The following is a 22404-nucleotide window of genomic DNA, read 5'->3' as shown; positions in this document are numbered from 1 at the left end:
ACCTGGGTGATTAATTACCATCAGAGAGCCAGGGAGGTTTGTTGCAAAGTGTGAACTTCAGTATAGGAAATACAGTTACAGAAAGGACAACAGAACTTCGGAATTTGTGAAAAACTGTCAGTGAGCTTATACAGTCCCATCATCTCCTGAATATGAAACCATCTCCCACCTCCAAAATAGGAAACTTGCCATTTGCAATGTCATTTAGTTCCGAGCCACGGAGGGTCATGCAGGCATTTAAAAATTAGCATGATCAACTATTTCTTCTTGGTGCTCAGTTTTCAGACCATTCTGGCTCATATTCCACATTTTCCCTCCTCTCTCTACAGAATTCTATCCGACACAACCTCTCGCTACACAGCCGGTTCATGCGGGTCCAGAATGAGGGGACTGGCAAGAGCTCTTGGTGGATCATCAACCCCGACGGAGGGAAGAGCGGGAAGGCACCCCGCCGGCGGGCTGTCTCCATGGACAACAGCAACAAGTATACCAAGAGCCGTAGCCGTGCAGCCAAGAAGAAGGCAGCCCTGCAAACAGCTCCTGAGTCAGCAGACGACAGTCCCTCCCAGCTCTCCAAGTGGCCTGGCAGCCCCACATCTCGCAGCAGCGATGAGCTGGATGCATGGACGGATTTTCGCTCACGCACCAACTCCAATGCCAGCACGGTCAGCGGCCGCCTATCGCCCATCCTGGCGGGCACAGAGCTGGATGATGTCCAGGATGACGACGCGCCACTCTCCCCCATGCTTTATAGCAGCTCAGCCAGCCTCTCACCCTCCGTAAGCAAGCCGTGCACTGTGGAGCTGCCCCGGCTGACTGACATGGCCGGCACCATGAATCTGAATGATGGTCTGGCTGACAACCTCATGGATGACCTGCTGGATAACATCCCGCTCCCACCGTCCCAGCCGTCCCCCACCGCGGGGCTCATGCAGAGGAGCTCTAGCTTCCCATACACCACCAAGGGCTCCGGCCTGGGCTCTCCAACCAGCTCCTTCAACAGCACAGTGTTTGGACCCTCATCTCTGAATTCCCTGCGCCAGTCTCCCATGCAGACCATCCAAGAGAACAAGCCAGCCACCTTCTCTTCCATGCCGCACTATGGCACCCAGACACTCCAGGACCTGCTCACTTCAGACTCACTCAGCCACAGCGATGTCATGATGACCCAGTCGGACCCCTTGATGTCTCAGGCCAGCACCGCTGTGTCTGCCCAGAACTCCCGCCGCAATGTGATGCTTCGCAATGACCCAATGATGTCCTTTGCGGCCCAGCCTAACCAGGGGAGTTTGGTCAACCAGAACTTGCTCCACCACCAGCACCAGACCCAGGGCGCTCTCAGTGGCAGCCGTGCCTTGTCTAATTCTGTCAGCAACATGGGCTTGAGCGATTCTAGCAGCCTCGGGTCAGCCAAACACCAGCAGCAGTCTCTTGTCAGCCAGTCTATGCAAACCCTCTCGGACTCTCTCTCAGGCTCCTCTTTGTACTCAACCAGTGCAAACCTTTCCGTCATGGGCCACGAGAAGTTCCCCAGCGACCTGGACCTGGACATGTTCAATGGGAGCTTGGAATGTGACATGGAGTCCATTATTCGCAGTGACCTCATGGATGCCGATGGGTTGGATTTTAACTTTGATTCCCTCATCTCCACACAGAACGTTGTTGGTTTGAACGTGGGGAACTTCACTGGTGCTAAGCAGGCCTCATCTCAGAGCTGGGTGCCAGGCTGAAGGCTCACGGAGGAAAGGGGAAGTGGGCAAAGCAGGTTAGTGCCCAGTGCTATGGCATCATAATAACCACGTGGGGGTGTCTGGGGGCGGGGGGGGTTGCCTTTTATTTAGTGTGAACTTGACTCCACGTTGAGAAACTTAGAGCTATGAAGCAGTGGTATACAGTTTACACAGCAACATAGCTCCCAACCAGTTCATCTCCGAGTTGTACCTGCAAAACAAATAGGGCTGTCAGGTGCCCCTCCCCACAAGCTGACAGCTCAGGAATTGTATTGCCCGTAAAAAGAAAACACACACACACATTCATAAATGTCATTCTTCTTTGTATCCAGTCACCCTTGCTGACCTATGACTCTGGTCCCCCTATTTGATGGATGGATGAAAACAGAAGGGAAGGGGAGGAAGGTAGGACCTGAGTCACACAAACTTCAAGGTTAAGGACTCAACCAAAGGACTTCCTTAGATTCCCCGGTCCAGCACCCTTATTGTTGATCTTCGATGTTACCATTTCATCTTCCTTTCCATTAAAGTAATGATTTGCAGGTACTTCGAATTTAACTGTAGAATATGTATTCTGGACTCCTTCATACATGCATACTGATATTTCCATCAGAAGCAAAATCTGTTAGATTCTTCACCATAGTACGAAGCATCTTTATTAGGGAGCATTCAGCATCTGAGCCTTAAAAAGAGCAAAAGAATTAAGTTGAAAACAGAAGTGTTTATGTTAGAGCACTTACTCAAGGGCGTCTTGATCCCCACTGTATAAATGATGTCAGGTTCTAAACAGAGTGACATGGGCTGTGAATAGTGGCAGATTTTTTAAATTGTGGCATTTCAATACTGTTGGAACTGGAAAGATCACGCAGCATGGTGTGGTAAGAAAAGTATTTGATTGGCATCAGAAGTTGAGTGTTCAGTACGCTTCTGCTTTCTGGCTGCTCTTGAGAGTGTGTCAGCCCCTGAGCCTCAATTCCCATTTTATAAAAGGAGGCTGATAGCCGCTATTACTTTACAGGGTTATTGCAAGAATCAAATGCACCGAGGTATGTGATAGTGCTTTGTAAAACTGCAGTGGGCTGAAATGGGTACGGTATAAATTAGGTAAGCATACTGCCTAACAGATGAGTAGTAAGCAGGGAGCGCAGGGAGGTTAAGTAGTTTGTCCAGGGTCATACAGCTGGACCCAGAATCCATATTTCTTGAATGGCTGGAACCATAATAGTTCTTTCTAATTTTATCTAGATCAGGGGTCCTCAAACTTTTTAAACAGGGGGCCAGTTCACTGTCCCTCAGACTGTTGGAGGGCTGGACTATAGTTTTAAAAAAACACTATGAACAAATTCCTATGCACACTGCACAGATCTTATTTTGAAGTAAAAAAACAAAACGAGAACAAATACAATATTTGTATTTGCATGTGACCCGCAGGCCGTAGTTTGAGGACCCCTGATCTAGATAGTAAAAAATGGGAAGTGCTTTGGACTAGAGCTAGAGTAGCAGATAATAGACAAGCTTGTCCTGAAACTCTCCTCCTCAAGCAGTGAGATGAGCCCTGAGGTCTTCTGCTAATAGGTTTGCACCCCAGACCTTCCCATGTTCAAGGACTCTGCTCTGTGCTTCAGCTCCTTTTGACTTATTTATTTTTTAATCTCAGAAAGCATTTTACACCCTTCTTTAAATGGTATAAGAGGAAAATGGGATTCGAAGCATAAAAAGCTGAGCCTTGTTTAACCCTCTGCCCTGGTGAAGGAGTTACAAGGGTCTCCTCGAGTGAGCGCACTCCCGCTCATGAGTACTTGTAGAAAGTGGAATGTCAAGAGCGTTGTGAAGCTGAAGGCTTCTCGCTTTCCCAGGCATACGCGGGCCCCACATGGAACTCAGACATCTGTTTTCAGTCATTTAATAGCCACTGAGGTAGTAAAGAGACTGTAATGGAAGCTAAAGAGGGGACACTTTCGTGCCAGCCAGTTCAGGTCATACCCGAACTCGGGTGGTGGAGACTGGCCTTGAGAAATTTGGATACTTGGCTTTTAGAAGAATAAAGAGTTTGTCTTCCTTTAAGAAGAGGAATGCAATTGTGGCTTCAAAAGACACAAGATGTTTTAATTTTGGTGGAGTTGTAAGGAGGCCACTTTCTAGCTCATTAAAAAGAGTAAGTGCAGAAGAAAATGTACTGTCAATTTTTGCCTGATTTTTGTCAGTGTAGATTTCCATTGAGTTGAATATCAGACCTTTCTAGTGTATGTATAATTCTAAGATTGTATAAAAATATTTTAAGGGAGATTTAGTCCTTAAGTTTTTAAAACACGAATGAAGAAACGTCATGGAGACGGGGGATGGGGAGTACTTTGAGGGAGTCTGGTTTCTGGGTTTAGGGTTTCCATTTTGTTTTGAAATGAATTGCTCCTCTAGACAGCCAGAAGCACGTGTGGCCTGGTGTGTGTTCTTTACTTTTAAACTTGTGGCTATCATTATATTGAAGGTTCCTAAATCGACAAAACAGGCCTGAGGTCACAATGTCAGGCCTCACCTCACCCAGATTAAGCACCCAAGGTTCCCCAGAGTCATTGTACTGACTTCTTTAAACCAGAAGTCTTGTATTCTCCAGACTCACTTCCTGACTTGCTAACTGAAGGTCATGTGAGCCTGAATTGGAGCCATCTAGTTACAGAGCAGTCGGTCCAGCCAAAGTCTCGCTGGAGAACTGTGGCGAGATGTTCTCTGGAGGGCTGAGTGTTCCCCACATGTCACTCACTTAGACCACATGTAAAATCCCTCAGCCTGTGGGTCTATCTGGAAAAGAAAAGAGTAACCATACCTTTTCATGAGGGCCAGCTGCTGGGGTGTAAAGGGCTTTGTCCTCTCTCAGGCACCCATAAAACTTGGTGAAGAAACATACAAGTTGGCAGCAGAGATGTCTGTGAGCGACTGTAGTGGTTGCAAAGCTGAGTTTCTAATAAGCCCTCCTGAGTTTGACACGTGTCTGCTCTCGGAGGGAAAGCAGCATCAATCTCACTGTAGTTTTGATGTCAAAAGATGCCTAATTTCACAAGCTCTTTCATTCATCTTCATCTTTTGGCATTTGAAGACGCCCCATTAGGGAGCAGCCCAGGATTTCGTTTTAAACTACTTTATGGTAAGGATTGGAAAACATCAACCAGGAAATAGCCCAGATGGAGAGAAGAAGGGTAGTTTTCTTTCTGTTTCTGCCACTGGTCACGACACTGATGAGTCTCTTAGAACTGAAGGTTTCTCGTCTATGAAAAGAGGACAGGATCATAGAGTTTTAAAGGTACAGTGTATGTATAATTTTAAACCTGAAACCTAACATCTGTCTGTGAAATGGTCCTAATTAGAGGTACATGATGGCATGGAAATATAAAGAAACAGTGGTAAACCAGTGTGGAAACGGCAGGCTCCAGCGTTGGAGGCCATGGTGAATTTACATTTAGGCCATTTCCCAAAAGGAGCATATCTTTGATACTTGCCAGAGTTAACTTTGAATGCTGTGATTCTATTATGTCTTTATTCATGTTGGGAGATAGGACTAATTCTAACCAAATACAGGCAATACGGGCTATTCCTGCCACATTTTTTCCTTGGTGTAGGTCTTTCTGTGTCAGGGAATGTAGCGCATGGTAATATGAATCTGTACATATTGCGTGGAGAATATCCTTGGTGTTTTTTTTTGATGGCAGTGAAGGAAAATGGACAGAGCTGTGAAAAGGGGTTCTCTGTGCAGAGGCTGGTACACGCCGTCCATGCATTCGTGTCCCTGGAGAGCAGGGACATCACGCCCAGGCCGCTCTCCCCGGGCCTGTTAGTTTTCCAGGGCACCTGTGGTCACCCCTGGCCGGCCTGCTGGACGTGGGGACGGAGCCTGTGTGGCTCTCACTTCGAGCAGTTGCATTTCTAAGTGGCTTTCTGGACGGTCTCTCTTGGCCACAGAGCTTATGTGGAGCATAAATAAATGGGGTGAAAATCGCCAGAATTACCACTGGAAATTCTTGTAAACTTCAAGCTCCCATTAAATGCTTCTTTTTAGAGTGTTCATAATGCTCAATATTCAACATCTAATAAATAACGTTTCAGAGCAGAGCCCCAGGGACAGTGAGCTGAAGTGGGTGGCTGGCTCACGTCCAACTGTGATGAGCCTGCTCTAGAAGTCAAACGTAAACTGAAGCAAGCGTCCTGAGGGCTTTTCACAGAAACCTGTATCTGGGTTTAGTCTGACTCTGGCCTCTTAGTATTATGGAGCTCCTGAAGTACGAGGGCCTATGTTTTTATCCCCCAAACAAAAACAGACCGTGTGAGAATGGAATAGGTCAATAGGACATTTGAAAGCAAGGTTGTCCCAGAAAACCAAGCATGTAAGATGGCCACACACCCTTGGGTCCTTTGCTTCAACCTTGCATGTAAGGCAGTCTTTTCCTCACTACCACCACTGCTCCACCTCCCCAACCAGGCCATGCATTTCTTGGGGGTAGGGAGAACCCCTGTTTTATTTACCTCTATGCCCTGTGCCCAATGCACTGCAGGTGCTCAATAAATGTATTTTGTTTAATGAATTCAGGCTTCTCTTGAGCACGTGTACTCATGTGGGGCCTACCGTTTTGCCAGGCAGCTCATCCAGCCTCAGAACCCACTCCATGGCTGAGAAGAGCTTGATTAATATGATAAGGGCATACAAAACACTTAGTAAGAATCAAGGGCAAAAGGGCCAAGAGTCCATAGTAATCAAGGGGGTTGTTGACCTTTTTCAGCACTATGCTAGGGCAGGATTTCTTCAGGGGCTTCCTTAGAACACAGGTCCTGTGGTTTGAAGAAAAAGGATTTGGTTCAAGACATCAGAGAGGCAAGACAAGCCTGTTCCTGAAGCACACCACTCTGTGGCGAGCGCCTGTGCCCTTGGTTGCTGGTGTTTTGTTTCTTTCTCTTCCCACTAACAGACATGGACCTTCCCCTGTAATTCTAGATACTCTGTTTTTTTTTTTAAGAACCTCTTCTTTGTGTGCTGAAATCTATAACACTCATGTATTAAAGGATGAGAATTACTTAGTCATGAAGGCCTCCAAGTTAATTCCAGTGTTCTGAAGGATAAAACTTTAATTGGCAGTCTTGGCTTGATTGAAGGTTTGCATATCAGTATGTCTTCTCCCTCCCCCTTCCTTCCCCTCCCACTTCTCTCTCCTCTGTCTCTCTTCTCTCTTGTGAAGAAGTTTGGGCCATAATTTTTTTTAAGCAGTCATGTCTGTGTGGAGTGTTTGATTTGATTCCTTGGGGAAATTAATGGCCAAGAAGAGAAGGCCAGAGGTTCTGAGGTTGAAACCCACTGGGCCTCCATTTCTGTCCATGCCGCTGTAATTAACTGGAACTTCCGTTGGTCATTTGTTAGTTTAGTTGATCAGAAAGCAGTACAGCCCAGCATATCTGTAAGTAATCAGGAAATATTGGCTGGTAGACCTGTTGGACGGCGTCCCTTCGTCTGCCTCTTGAGTGTCTCAGGCCAGAGCACTCTCTACCCAGCCCCACTCAGACCAGGTTGCCCTGCTGGCTGGGAGCCGGGGCCATGGAAAGGAGGTCCAGGCACTTACCCCGCAGTGCTGTCAGGCTGAGCCGGGAGGTGAGGGTCACGCGTGCCACGTAAAATGCAGACTTACCTCACTGCAGGAACCAGTGCTCCGGCTGGACCCCTGGCGCCAGGATGGCCCTTTGTCTCTGCTGATCTTGACTCCCCCCCTTGAGTTGCTCCTTTCAGCTCCTCCTCGGTTCCCTTCTCCTGTTATACTGGTGTGATTGTTGTTTCTTGGCCACCACCTGTGTCACCTGCATGCCCTGGTCATACCTTACAGGAGGATGAGTGGGACTAAAATAGCTGATTTTGTATTTTCAATTTCAGAGTCACCTTGGAGAAAATTAGATTGAAATCACAACTGTATTATCTAACGCAGGAAGAGAAGACTTTAGAGACCCTTCTCTCCCGTGCTTGGTAGTGGGATGTTTAGGTGGGTGGTGCGTCATGCCCCAGGGCCCCAGGGCATCCCAGCCTGGAGGGTGGCTGCACCCTCTCCGTCATCCCCCACCCCCTCCAGCCAGTGAATGCAGTGTAGGGTCACACAGGATGGGGTCGCAGCCGGCAAACTAAACATTGTGATATTCAGGCCCTGGTTTTAGCTAAACATTTGCTCCTGGACTAGAGTTCCCTTTTTTTTGTAAACAGTCACTTCAGTGATGACAGCAGTTTGAGAGTTAGAATAGCAAGACTCTTAATTTGGGGGCTGGTAATAAAGGATGTGTATGGTGGGATGTGAAAAGGTAAATTTTTGATTAAGTACTTACTACTTAAAATGTTTTTATTAATTTTCTAAAATTAAATTAGTTGAATGTTAAAATTGTGCCTCCTATTGATCCTTAGGGGGTTTCATGAGTTTTAGAAACTTGATCGGAACCGCGAAAAAGGGGATCAATACCCTCCCCCCGAAAAAGGCATTAAAATTCCAGGTCTTGCCCCACAAGCAGTAGGGTTTCTGCCCAGATTCAAATAAGACCAAGTTTTAGCAAACGTGAGTAGTCCTAAAATGCTTCTGGAAGCCGAGCTCTGAAAGGGTGGCATTTGAATTGGCAGAGAAGAGAGGGCTATTCCAGAAGGACGGTTCGGCCCTTTATTCAGCCACCGTGTGTTGCACAGCTCATCTGTGTGTCAGCTTTGCAGGCTTCTTGGGACGTCAAGAAAACTTTGTTTCCCCGGCGAGAATATGGGCTTGAGAGTAAATACCATGTCTCCGACAGGGCTCTTAAAATAGTTGGTGCTTCGTCGGTGATTTGACTTGAGGCTTTTGCTCTGTTTTCAAGGAATTCAACATTTCAGGAGCTCAACGTCTATGAAAAAGTAACCCCTCTGGGTACCATGTGATTAGGTGCCCGGTGAGCGGTTGAGGAGTTTAGTAGAGGACAACCTAGAGAAGGAGGGCTGGATGGATGGGTGTGGTTCACATGGGCGGGGAGAGCAAACCAGACACAGTGTGACTGCACCTGACTTACGGACGAGGAGGTCTGTTCGCAAAGCCCAGATGAGGACCCCGGAGCCTGACCCCAGAGGCCTCGACCAGCGAAGGTGTTTGGATGTTATAATAGGGTCAATTGACCATGAGTCCAGAGAAGGTCCACATGCCCCTTCAAGGCATTTGCCTTAAAAATGGTTCTTTAAAAGGACATAATAAGAAACTTTACATGCTGTTCTGTGTGGTTTGAAAAATCTAAGAATCTTTAGGGAATAGGAGACCTCTGCAACTTAGTTATTGACAGCAGATTAATCTGTACATTTGTGCCATGTCCGTCACCATATTGTAGTCTGGGTACACAAAGAATATGGGTTGATGTAATCCCTGCCCCAATATAAAGTCAGGTAGGGCATTCCCTGCAGTTTAAGCCTCGTTGCAGGTCACCCCAGCTCTCGCTGTGAAGTGTGAGGACGGTTGCTTCTCTCCTGTGCTCCCTGTGCCCTGTTAGCACAGCACTGAGGCCGGCAGGAAGGGCATCCACACTGGCTCGAAGTTTGGATGCGTCCTGGAGGCAAAGGCTCTGTAGAGGCTTGTTACCAGCCTTCACAGGCAGGCTCCCCCTGCCACCTTGCAAACGCCCAGAAGTTACTGGGAGATGGCAGAAAGCGTACCTACCTACACAAGACACGCTTTTCTGTACACAAACTCAGCTGCTTTTTTTTTTTTTAATAGTGCATATAGGTGAGTGTCTTCCCAGTATCTCCCTAAGTGGCACCTTTGCCACAAGAAGCTTATTTTAAGCATCCCTGTCACATCCTCACCTTCTTCATAAGCATTTCCTTGCCCATCAGAAAACTCCGGAGCCTGTGGGCTGTGTTTCCTGGAAACTTGAGTTTCCTTTTTGGGAGGCTCCTCAACTGAATGCAGATTGGCCTCCAGCCTGGCCAGAGCTTCCATACCTACCTGTTCTGCTTCCCTCGCCGACTTTTCCTTGTCTAAGCCGGCAAGTTGACAGCACTTGCCAACATGTATTTCCCTGGAGCGGCACCTCCCACGCCCCTTCGCTGGCAGTCACAGAGGACGGCGCTGCTCAGCTTAGGCCAAGGCTGGATTGTAAGCCCCCAGGCCCTGTCAGTGGCCCCAGGCTGGTTTCCATGCACCTCCCGGAATCCTCTTTATCACCCACTCCAACCTGGAAGACACTGAAAAATCACCAAAGTAAGCCAATGTTGTGTCCATGCGCACTGTCTGGAGCTGCTGCATGTTTTGCCTGTGAAGGTGACCTCCAAGGGAACTGCTTCCATTTGCGTGTTCCAAAAACATGTGGCTGCCTGACCCAAGGACCCCCCCCCCCCAAAAAAAAAATGCCATCTTTTTCTAGGGTGACACCAGCTACAAAACCCTTGGTGGATGCTGGCAGATGGCAGTGGCTCATTATGAACTAACTGGGTGTCCCTTGGCTCTCTCTGGGGCAGAGCAGAGGGGGTGGCAGGCAGGCGTCTCTTTGCTCTCAGGGGCAGAAACAGCCACACTCTGAAATGCAGCCCTGTTCTCCGAACTCTGTGTGAGGCTTCGCTGTCAGATTGTGTGAACATCCATTCGTTTTCTTTTCTATCCTGAATGTTCATAGTTATAGTCCCCAGCTTGCCCCGGGGGTTGCAGGTTTGGCGTAAATGATCCGTATGTTTGATTTTATTTCTCAGGCAGACTTTCCTCCAACATGTTTTAGTTTTAGCTAGGAGAGCAGTCCATGACCTTCCTGGGTTTGTGGATGTCTCTTTTTCCTCCGGTGACATGTTTGGTATTGGGGTCCTGTTCCTTTCTTCTCTGCCAAGAAGATGAAAACACGACTGAAAACCCCAGATCTGCCGCCTGGGAGTTCCTTTGTGGGAAGACAGCAGTAGGAACGTTTATCTTTTTATTCCCAGATTAAAGTTGATGGGGTTGTTATGTTTTGTGTCGAGTTTTTTTTGGAGGCGTTGCCCTTTCTTGGAACATCACGTGATTTCGTGGTGCTAATTAGGCAGAAACTTGTCTTCCCTACAGATGCCAAGATTATAGAGGGACTTACTCTCACCAGAGACCCGATGACAGTGTCCATAGGTCATTTTAGCATGGGCCTCATCCTGCGGCCTCCCCATTTTATTTTCCTTGCATCAACAGCCCAATTTCAAACTTATTTATTGGGCAAGGAGGGGGAGGGGGGGATCTTCTCCTATTAATGCAAGTCACTGATGGGATAGCACATTTTCATATTTCTTGTTAGTTGGCCTGTTGCCTAGTAACTGTAAAGTGATAGCTGTAATTCCCTTCAGCTGTATGCTTTCTTTTCCTTCCAAGTTTTGCTTAATCTGATGTGTTTTTAAACTTAGCAGAGCATTAGCACATGCACATGAGCCTCACAGTTAACTACAGCATCGCTCTTTAGCCCAGGGGTGGGCAAACGTTCTGACTCGAGGGCCACAGTGGGCTCTTAAACTGGACCGGAGGGCCGGAGCAAAAGCATGGATGGAGTGTCTGTGTGAACTAATATAAATTCAAAGTAAACATCATTACAGAAAAGGGTACGGTCTTTTTTTTTTTTTAGTTTAATCCATTTCAAACGGGCCGTAGTTTGCCCACGGCTGCTTTAGACGATGTAAGAATGGTGGGGTCTTCACTGAAATCCATGAGACTTGTACCCAACCTGAGAATCATTAAATTCCCAGCTCAGTAGCTGAGCTCACTCCTAAATGTGCTCCCTCATTCCTTCAGTCCTTGGTGGAGTCGGGTAAACGTGCAAACATCGCCTCACCAAAGAGTGGCCATAAATCTCAGCCAGGTGAGGCGGCCCGCCTTGTGACTGCTTTCAGTCATCAGGCCTTCCTAATGCAGGGCGACTCCGGTTCTCCTCTTGGAAGGATCTTGTATTTCTGTTCAGTACTTATCTGGTTCCTTTATGTTTTCACATTATTTTACGATCTGTGTGCCTTCCATCACGGAGAAAACAAGTCGCCTCTCTGTTCTGTGGAGTGGGAGTTTTTGTATAAAATTGTTTGAGAGCTGCCTCTACACCTGGGCCTGGGCCTCTCTGGCTTAATCTCCAGGCACAGGTAGTTTCAGCACAGGCGGGAGGCGCACCTGTGAGACTGGGGGAGTTCCAGTACCTAGCGCCACAGGTGGCCCCCAGGCCATTCTGAAGGAAGGGAAAGAGACCCATGCATCTCCTTTTTATTTTTTTTTTTTAATATATTTTATTGACTTTTCACAGAGAGGAAGGGAGAGGGATAGAGAGTTAGAAACATCGATGAGAGAGGAACATCGATCAGCGGCCTCCTGCACACCTCCCACTGGGGATGTGCCCACAACCAAGGTACATGCCCTTGGCCGGAATCGAACCTGGGGTCTTTCAGTCTGCAGGCCGACGCTCTATCCACTGAGCCAAACCGGTTAGGGCCACGCATCTCCTTTTTAATGATGCTTCCTGAAGAGTCTGGGCCTTTTGATGAAGGAATGGGCATTTGGCCTCAGGATTGTTGTTGGTTGTGCCCATGTGGGCCTCCTGCCCAGGTTTCAGGGCTGATGCCTGTTCTGCCTAGAATGATGCCCTATTGGGGGCTATCGTGCCCTCCGCCTCCTTCCTGCCTATGCTGAGCCAGCCCCAGCATCAGAGCAAGCTGTATGCTTGGCCTGTGTACGTGTGGAAGAAATATGTCACCATCCCAGGTCCACGGCTGGATAATTAACACCAAGGGAACCGGGGGAAGGGGTCGGAATTAGGTAATACTTCATAGCTTCTCCCTTGGCACTTTCAGTAGCTCAGGGTAGAGAGTTGGGGACCAAAGTCCCCTGATGACTAATTGCATAGTGATGTTAGGTTGTGGTTTATTAAGTGTTATTGTGAAGGAAAAAACCAAATCCCCTTCTAAAGAACCCTATTCACACCCTCGTTTGTTCATGCCTCAGGGGTCCATGGTAGAGGTGCTGAAATAGCACTAGCTCTTGGAGGCTCAATTCCTCACAGACACTGAGATCTGGTGTCTAGTTTAGCCTTTCCCCTCTGAAATCAACAGGCCATTACTTTATAGTCCGGGATAAATTGTCTCATACCCTAGCAAAGCAAGGAACAGCTCCAGAAAGGCCATCGGCCAGGGCAACAAAGTGCTGGGGGTGGGAGAAGACAGGCCTTCTTTTCCTGCTTTTGCCTCTGCTGCCGGTGAAACAACCTCAGTTCTTGTCTTTGGGGCTGTGACCAGGGGAACTGCGGCCATGGGTGTGTAACATTACACACACCAAGCCCTGGGGTCGTTCTGCACATCGGTAGCGGAAGGTAAGGCTGCCAACCGGTGCAGTCACAGAAGAAATGAAGTCACAAGTGCACTTGTGAAAATTCCACAGGAGCTCATGATGGTATCTCTGAAGAGGAGGGGAGATGTCCGTGTGTGTGAGAAGGCTTATTGATGCATTTTTCATTACTTGTTCACCTTATCCGGTGAGCAGATCTTGAGTTCATGTTGCTTTGCTACCACTTTTCTCTCCATCTTTTGGCCTGGAGCCATTTTTTTCCTACCATGACAGCCAACTGTCTCCATAAACAGTTTTATGTCTTGAGACCTGTCATGTCAGTTCCTGTGGCTACATCTCTATGAGTATACAGTTGACCCTTGAACAACACGGGTTTAACTGCACAGATCCAATTATACGTGGATTTTTTTCAGTAAATATATTGGGGAAAATGTTTGGAGATTTGCTACAATTTGAAAATACTTGCAGATGAACCACATAGCTTAGAAATGTAAAAATAAATTTTTTAAAGTTATGTCATGAATGCATAAAATACATATATATATACATATTTTCTCTTCCTTATGATTTTCTTAACTTTTTTTCTCTAGCTGATTTTATTGCAAGAATGCAGCATATGATACATATAACTTACAAGTTATGTGTTAATCAACTATTTATGTTATTGGCTATTAGTAATTTTTGGGAGACAAAGGTCTCCCAAAGATACATATGTTTTTGATTTAAGAGAGGAAGGGAGAGGGGGAGAGAGAGAGAAACATCAATGATGAGAGAGAATCAACGATTGTCTGCCTCCTGCACACCTCCCACTGGGAATCGAGCCCGAAACCCAGGCATGTGCCCTTGACCAGAATCGAACCTGGGACTCTTCAGTCCGCAAGCCGACGCTCTGTCCACTGAGCAAAACCAGCTGGGGCCTAACCGGATTTTTGACTGCACTAGGAGCTTGGCACCCCTAAATCCCACATTGTTCAGGGATCAACTGTACTTTATAAAAATATCCTCTAACTTTTCCAGGCTCAGTGGTTGCATGAAATCTGATAAGACGTGTGTAAATTAGATGCTCTGAGAGGACCTCTTTTGTGCCTTACCACTGAATACTTTTAGAGACAAAATAATAATGTTAATTGTTAAAGGGATGTTTTATGAGAGGTAGTTTTTTGTCATATGTGTGTTATGTAATTTTTCCCCCTCTGTAGTTTTTTTAATTGAGGGTTTTTTTTTTTAGAGGGAGAGAGGAAGGGAGAGAAGGATAGAGAGATAGAAACATCTATGAGAGAAACATCACCGATTGGCTGCCTCCTTGCACATCCCTCCACCAGGGATCGAGCCCTCAACCCAGCATGTGCCCTGACTGGGAATCGAACCGGTGACCTCTCAGTTCATGGGTCGATGCTCAACCACTGAGCAAGACTGGCTTGGCAGCCTCAGTAGATTTTTAATATAAAAATCAAATTCCTATGACAGCCCACCTAGAGATTACTTACTCCTTTTTTAGTGGGGGAGTCAAGATGACCCCCACCCAGCAGTGTAGATTTATTTAAGCCTTTGTGGAAAATGACCATTTCATCTCTGGTTTGGGGGTATTAATGGAAAGGTGGGAAGCAAAGTCCACAGAGCCAGTGGGAGAGACCCAGAAAAGCATAGCTGGCCTGCTTAGGGTGACCCCGCCCTGGGCTTAGCATAAAAGTCCTGTCTCCCAGGAAATCCCTGGTCCAAACTCAAGAGCAACATCCCACCTGCACCCTGGACGTCCCTATCTTCAAAGGGCCGCCAAAACACTCCTAAGTTGCTCGTCTTTGTTAACCTCCCAAGTGAATGACACCATCTCCTTTGAGCTTTGTCCACTTGAGAACGTTTTGTAGGCCAGCAGAGAAATCAGGTAAGTCGGCATCCCCATGCTTCAAGCTGGTGTAGCCAAAACAGCTTGACTGAGCGTGCCCTGGGCTCGGAGGTGGGTGAGGACCTGGGAGGCCGATGCCGTGTGGCCGCGAGGTGCCTGCCCACTCTTGCCATTGGGACGCCTTTAATCGTCTCTGGTTTTCTTTCTTCCTCCTCTAGACCCTCAAACTGACACAAGACCTACAAAGAAAACCCTTTGCCAAATCTGCTCAGCAAGTGGACAGTGACACCGTTTACAGCTTAACCCCTTTGTGAGCCCCACGCCATCTTCCTGACCCAGCGGAGACTGTTAACGGCCCCTTACCCTGGAACAGAACTCTCTATATAAAGTATGCAAACCTTCCTTGTACGAGGTGACGCGCCCCCGCCCACGCCCGCGCAGGACAGCACCCGCCAGCACCGCCCACCTCGGTCAGAGCACACCGGGAGCCCCCGTTGGCGATTCTGTGGTTTCATATCATGATGGTTTATGGGATGTTTTAAGTGTTGTGTGTTTGTTTTCCTTTGACTTTCTGAGTTTTTCACATGCATTACCTTGCGGTATTTTTCTGTTAAAATGTTAACCATTCTTCCCTCGGCAGATTTAAAAACAGAAGGAAAATGTACCAGTTACCATTTTGGCTTTGGGCACCACGAGTGGTTGAGCCCCTGGAACTCCATAAACTAACAAATTACATAAACTCGAGGGGGATATTCTTTCTTCTTTTGTTTGGCAGAAAAGGATCCTTTTCTAAAAACTGAACAATGGCACAACTGTTCGCTGTGCGCACCCATCCAGGACTGAACCCTGCATAGGCAAAACGAACGGACCACAGCCACCGGCCCAGTGGGTTTCGGTTCTGAGTCAGGGTAGTTGGGGGACGAAACCCCAGCACCTGGGCTGCAGGTGCCAGATTGGGGTTGGTGGTCCCCTGTCAGTATCCTGAGCGAATGCAGTGAACAGTGATGCTGTGTTGGTTAGAAAATAGGGTGTTTTTTTTCAAGAAAGAAATCAGCTCAGCTGTCCACTAATTGCCAAATGCCACTAAAGGATTTAGTTTTAAGGAGAAAAGAAAAATTAAAAAAAAAAGGAGTTCTGTTTTGCTTTGCAGAAGAAATGAACTTGCAGGGGAGCATGAAGCCTACAGAGAGAAATGTGTGAAAAGTATAAACCCAAGTCAGTGCAGACGTACATACACACCCTCCATAGTCTCCAGCCTTGTTGTGTATAAGCTGATCTACTAGACGTGTATGAGTGAGAGGCAATAGCGTACAAACTGATTTTTTTCATATATAATCATAGATTGTAATTGTACCAGTGACACGATGGAAGTACAAGGTAGGGCAGTTTTGACTATTGTTTTTTCCACTTTCCTGCTTCTATGGATTTCATTTTGTTTTGGTTTTTTTTTCCTAAAAGTTACGGTGCTGTATAGGTGCTTTCTGTTTAACCTGGAACGTGTGATCATACTACTTACCCTTCTTTGATAGAATAGTGGGGAACACCTTTGGTACATAAGAAACTGGTGTAACGACGCTCTGATTAGCACAGCACATGCATACTTCTCCAAAGTGATATATGAAGATCTTTTCTTTGCATAAAATGCACTAGGCATATAAATGTATAAATATATTTTATCATGTACAGTACAAAAATGGAACCTTCTGCATGGACGTTAGGAATACAGGCTAGTATTTCAGCACAGACCTCCCTGCATGAGTTCTCGCTGCCTCTTACACCGTGCAGTGGGCACTGACTCCCTTCCACCAACACAGACGTGCTGCCCGACCCCCTGCACTCACCACCGGCTGCCAGGGGCCCCCTTGTGCACCTTCGCTTTAGAATTCCTGTGGGGGTGATGGTGGTGGTGATCACAGCTCCTAGCACAATGGAAGTTCCATTTGGTATTGTCACGCGTCTTTCCCGCCTCGCTTGGGTTGTCATGTTTGAACGATGGCCCTGTTGATTTCACCCTGCCTTTTACTGAATCTGTAAATTGTTGTGCAATTGTGGTTATAGTAGACCTGTAGCCGTATCGCTTTTTCTGAACTGCTACAAGTTTATAATCTTCATTTTAAAAGTATGTATAATTTTTTTAAATATGTGTTCTATTCACGTGGTCTGCTTGTCAGAGAGACAGACTTTTGCTTACTATATTCCTTTATATAATGCCAGCCGCTTCCTCGATTCTTTGGTCGTCTGCTGTGCACAAGAACTGTCCGGTGTCAGCGAGAGGGCTGCCTCTCTGGGTCCCTCAGCAATGCTGCCTGGGGTGGAGTGTAGTTCAGAGACAGCGGCAGTTGCTGATGGGGAAAGGGATGGAGGGGTGTAGGATACAAGGGAGAATCCAAAGTGCTTCCAACAGGAGAGCCCTGAGAATCTCTCCTGAGTTCAAAGAAACAAGCAAACTAACAAAACAGCTCTTTGCCTTTGCAGTTTTATAAACCCTGGGAGCTACTTTGGGAGAAAGAAAGGCAACCCTCAAATGTGTTTTGACTTTAAATGTTGCATTCCTTACAGACGTGGGACATCTCCTTTATTCTCTCTTCCCCCAGTTTTATTAGATTTCAGGCAGAATGTCTTACAGAGTGTCCTAGAATGAGATTATAATTTAGAACAGACGAGGGAGGGACAGAGCAGTATGAGAGCAGAGCAGGAAAATGGAGGGGAAGGGGTGCTTGGAATTTTTTTTTTTTTTTTTCCTTAGTAACAGCATCTACATGTAGAGAGTTGTGGAGAGCTGTCAGGGCAAAGTCAAGTGCCAGCATCAGTCCTAGGAGAAGGTCAGGACGGAATAATTAGGCCCGTCCAGGAGCACAGCAGCCCACACACAGCTGGCCACCCGCCCAGAGGCCAGCTTTCCCTAGCCCAGTGGGTGCTGACATGGTCAGACTGAGCAGAGGTCCCACACAAGCCCCTGCCTCTTATATCGACACCTGCTTTCAGGAAGGACCACCTGTTGGCCACCATGTGGGGTTCTGAGTGCCGTGGGTCCCTCACATCGGAGCGTCTCAGAGGAACGCTGAGTAGCCTCCAGGGCCGGCTGCTGCCATGGTTGCCTCCCGATGAGAACGCTCCGAGGCCACCCGAGGCCTCCAGATCAGCTGCTCCAGGAGGCCTTCCCCTTTCTGATGGGAAAGGAGAAGATAACTGATATTGCAAGCATGACGTGTCCTGTGGCTCTGTTGTTCTCCTAGGACTCCAGAGCCTTTTACCAAAGTCGGAGGAGAGCTTTCTCACAAGCTTTTACTGTCCTGGAGTGGGGTCTGACTGCCGGTCCGGGTGCCCCGCCAACGGTGAATGTTTCCTTTAGCGCATCCTCTGCGATGATTGCTAACACCCATTTCCTGTCCGCGGGAGAGTGGTGCGGGCACCTGTGGTACAAGGAGAACTTTGTGTGTTTGGTGTTGAGTTTTGACATTACATGTGTGTCACTTCCCCTCCCTGAGCTCACTGCCCAGGACAGATAGGCCCAGCCTCAGGGTATCATTTCGGGGGGCTTCCAAACCTGACCCCGATGGTAGGCACAGACTTCACTACTACCTAATGAACCCCCCTCCCCACTTAAAGAAGAAGGGACGTTGGAATCTCTTAGGATTGTCAAGAGAAAAGCGGTCACATAGCCAGTTCTGTTTCCAGCACGGACGCCACGGGCTGGGGAGGGGAAATAAAAAGGTTGCCCTTTCTCTCTCAACGCAGAAACAGAGCTCTGGCAGCTCTGACCTCTGGTTTCCCATTTCCTGCTGTATTTGAGGAACATGGTGTGATTAGGCATTAGGGTTTTTTTCATTATTATTATTATTATTAAGAAAAGCAAATTTTTTTAATAGAAATGCAATCACTGGCTAAGAGGTACGAAAAAGCCAGCCTCTTGTGGCGGTCAGGGCAGCAGGGCAAAGTGAAGGCTGTGTGGTCAGTCTGTCCAGTGAGGTCTGAGAGCAGATGCCCAGGGAGTTGAAGAGTCTATTAATAATTTTTGATCTAAATCTTTTGTGGGTAACATTTTATGCAGTTGTAATGACTGAAGTACTTTTGTCTAATTTTACTTGTATGTATTTTTCTTTGGTGGATGATAGGTGACAAGGCCTCTGCCACACTCCAGAGATACCGTGTATGTGCGGCTGCTTTTAAAAATTGTGTGTCTGGTCATTTCTCTAAAATTATCTCATTGCCTGGCAATCAGCCTTCTCTGGTATACTTGTCCTAGCACATTATGTACACAAGAAATGTAAACAGGTGTGAAGGAGGACCAGGAATTTAGTTAATATTTTTAAAAATGTATTGTGTGTTTTTGGCTTCACATATTGAACATTTTTTAAGAAAAAAAAAGTTGCATGAATGGGAAAAAAAAATCTGTATACAGTATCTGTATAACTGTCTTATCTGTTTCAATTTCTTGCTCATACCCCATACAACTAGACTTAAATATGGCATGTGGCCACATTCAAAACCCTGAGTCACACAGTCAATACTTTGGTTTGAAGCACCTCATCCTTTCTTCCAAAGCAAACACTATCATTGCATCTTACTGAGGATTTTGTCTAGCCACATGTTGCCATGAATTAACTCTGCCATCTTACTTTTCAAGAATCAAAGCCAGTTTGATTTGGGAATCTGCCCCTTTCCAAATAAAATAGAGATACAGTCCTTACTTTCCTTGGTATTTGTACATATTGCCTTGTGTATTCCACTTAAAACCGTAATCTAGTTTGTAAAAGAGATGGTGACGCATGTAAATAAAGCATCAATGACACTTTATCTTACTCCAAGAAGTCTTTGTTCTCCCTCCCCCTTTCTTTAACTCCAGAAGTGAAATAGCTGCGTTTTCATCTCACAGTCCTCCTGTGCGGGACTTCACAGGCTGGGAGAGGCACAAAGCCACATGCCTCTGTCATGAGATCTCCCACTCAGTGAGTCCAGCAGACTTTTTCTCTGGCCCACTTTTGACCTCCACCGACAACCAGACAATTCAATAAAAGCAGATCTGTGGCGCTGTTCATGGTGACGGTGGCCATTGTGGATGTGCGCTGAGCGATGTTGCCTGGAGGAGCTGTTAAGCAGGGAGGCGGGTTTTAGATTCTCTGCCTTCACTAAGTATGGGAGGTTTTGACCTGTCAGAGTTTGGGCCCTATTGAGAGTCCTCATGTGAGTCTAGCAGACGGACATTGGTCATGGGCCCTGCGTGCCCCTCCTGCATGTCGAAAGGCAAACAATCCTTCAAGTTTCTTGTGGGAACAGCATAACTATTTCCAATGTTTGTATGTTGTAGGGCCTCTCAGTCAAATTAGGAGGAACTCCACCCTATTGTAAAACGATTCCTAGTAGCCTGGGCTATGTTTTTTTCATTTTAATACACGTTATAAAAATGATTCAGCTTTCCGAAACCCCCTAGGATTAGGTTCAAAAGCTCAAACCACATGATGGACTTTTATTTCAGGTCAAGTAGGTAAAAATGACTTTGAAGTTTGCCTTCATAAGTTGGTTCTTACTATTGTTTTAATTACCTGTAAGGGTACAACCTCACCGTCTTCTAACACCCAAGCCAACGGGGAGAACATACTTCATTTGAGACTGATTCCCAATTTTGATTCTGTCTCCCAAGAGGTTAAAGATGGAAATCCAACACTAGCTATCACAAGATTCTCAGTAGAGTGCTCCCAAGTCAAGTAAAAATTCAACTAATTAATAAAGTTCACAACAATTACTAAGTCAATCCCAAGGGTCACAGTGGCCAGACCCTGTGACGGGCACCAAGAGAACTAGGACCCGGGCCCTGCCTTCTGTGAGTTTGTACTCTCAGGTATAGTCTATCTGCTGCACCTTGGTGAATAAAGAACTAATTCTTGCTGACTCTGAGTCAGCTTCGTGTTTAAAAGAGGAAGAATTTAGGCTAATCTCTAAAATACTTTAGGGATTTGTTTTTGCAGATGTTCAAGTAATGAAGGCAAACCTTCAAGCCAGCAAATGTGACATGTATCAGCCATGTCACCCACACCAAGCTGGAGTACAGCAGTCCAAGGTGGAGGAAGGTAGAATTCATAGCTACAGTCTGCCAGACTCTTCCCTCCCTTGGGACATAGGAAGGTCTGGAGATGGCTACGGGGTAGCTGTGGGGGGAGGCCTGTGGTGCCCGGCTGCCCCTCAGCTCAGCCTGTGGTGGGAACCAGCAGGGAATCTAAAGTGAGGTGAAGAGGGCAGCTCCCATCTCCATCAAAGAGAAGCAGTGGTGCTGGGCTCAGAGAACCGGAGACATTGGAGCTGGAGGAAGAGGGCTGGACACTTTTGCCTTTAACAGTGGACTCGGGACCTCAACGTGTCCACCGGGAACGGTCTGTAACTGCTCCTCAGTCATTCCCTCCACATTCAAAGGCAGAGAGCACCCCAGCCACCGATGCCCAAGCCCCAGCTGGCAGGCGGCGTCAGCAACCATGGCCTGTTCCAGGAGGGGGGAGGGCCCGTCTTCCAAACCATTGGGTAACTTCCCTAAGTAGGAGGGGGTTCTCATGTGGGAGGTGTCCATTGTATTCTGGCAGTTGGGTTGTGGGATGTTTTGGTTAGACTTCTCTTCATTTTGTTGCGCTGTATTTTTAAGTATTTTGAAAGGTAATGACTTCACATGATTCAAAAGCCAGAAAGCATATATGTACACACAGGGAATGTTTTCTTCCCATCCCTGTCTAGTTCTCTCCCTACTTCCTCCCACTCCAGTTTCTTGTGTATCCTTCCAGAATTTCCTATGCACCTACAATCAATCAAAACACAGATTCTAATTTTCCCCCTCTTATGACATAAAACAATGCATTATGCACCCTGTTGGGCATCTTGTTTTGCCAATGATTTCCTCACAGTAGAGGAGATATTTTTATAGTTGCATAGTACACCACTGTACTCACGTATTATAACTCATTTAACCAGTCGTGTCCTGTGGATAGACACTGGGTATTGAATTGTTTCTAAACAGTTGTTATTATCAGCAACACTGCAGTGAATAACCTTGTACATATATTACATACATGTGCCAGAATCTTTGTAGGACTAATGGCCAAATGTGGAATAGCTGGGTCAGGGACTATATATACAGTTCCAGGGCTGATAAGAGATTGAGCAAATTGCCCTTCAAAGTACCAACTCACAACACCCACAAAATATGAGAATCCCTGATTTCCCCAGCCTCATATTTTTAATGTTTTAAAAATGAAATTGCCAATTGTTCCCCCCTCCCCACCCCCCAGCTCCTTTGTTTTACGGTAACGAAGGCCTGGTGAGAGTGAGTGGTGGGGGGTGGGAGAGGGGTTCAGGAGGTGAACTCAGAGTGGCTGGTGACTGCCAGGGAGGGAGAAGGAGCTCTGGGCACTCCAAGCTGAACACCCAGCATGGTGCCAGCACGCTGAAGAGTCATGCTGCCAACCTGCCCATCCAGTCTGGCCACGGGCTCCTCCCCTCACGCCACCAGCTTGGACCGCCCAGCCTCGGGGTCAGCAGCCTGACCTGACAGCTGCACTCC

At 47.0% G+C, this 22404-nt stretch overlaps 1 protein-coding gene across 3 annotated transcripts in view; it reads left to right on the top strand.

Moving 5' to 3' along the window:
• The window catches only part of FOXO3 (forkhead box O3), a 116888-nt gene extending 97230 nt beyond the window's left edge, over positions 1-19658 (top strand). For 2 of the 3 annotated variants that reach the window (XM_036316213.1, XM_036316211.1), the window contains exons 3-4: positions 330-1765; positions 15080-19658. In XM_036316213.1, the coding sequence (XP_036172106.1) occupies positions 330-1730 (1401 nt within the window). In that variant the 3' untranslated portion in view covers positions 1731-1765; positions 15080-19658. Of the gene's footprint in view, positions 1-329; positions 1766-2062; positions 2284-15079 lie in introns of those variants that run through there. The other variant, XM_036316214.1, reaches the window with a different exon arrangement.
• The last annotated feature ends 2746 nt before the right edge of the window (positions 19659-22404 follow it).

Source organism: Myotis myotis, unplaced genomic scaffold, assembly GCF_014108235.1.
Source record: "Myotis myotis isolate mMyoMyo1 unplaced genomic scaffold, mMyoMyo1.p scaffold_m19_p_7, whole genome shotgun sequence".
Taxonomy (NCBI): domain Eukaryota; kingdom Metazoa; phylum Chordata; class Mammalia; order Chiroptera; family Vespertilionidae; genus Myotis; species Myotis myotis.
The sequence above is the reverse complement of the archived record's forward strand: the minus strand, read 5'-3'. Positions and strand labels throughout refer to the sequence as shown.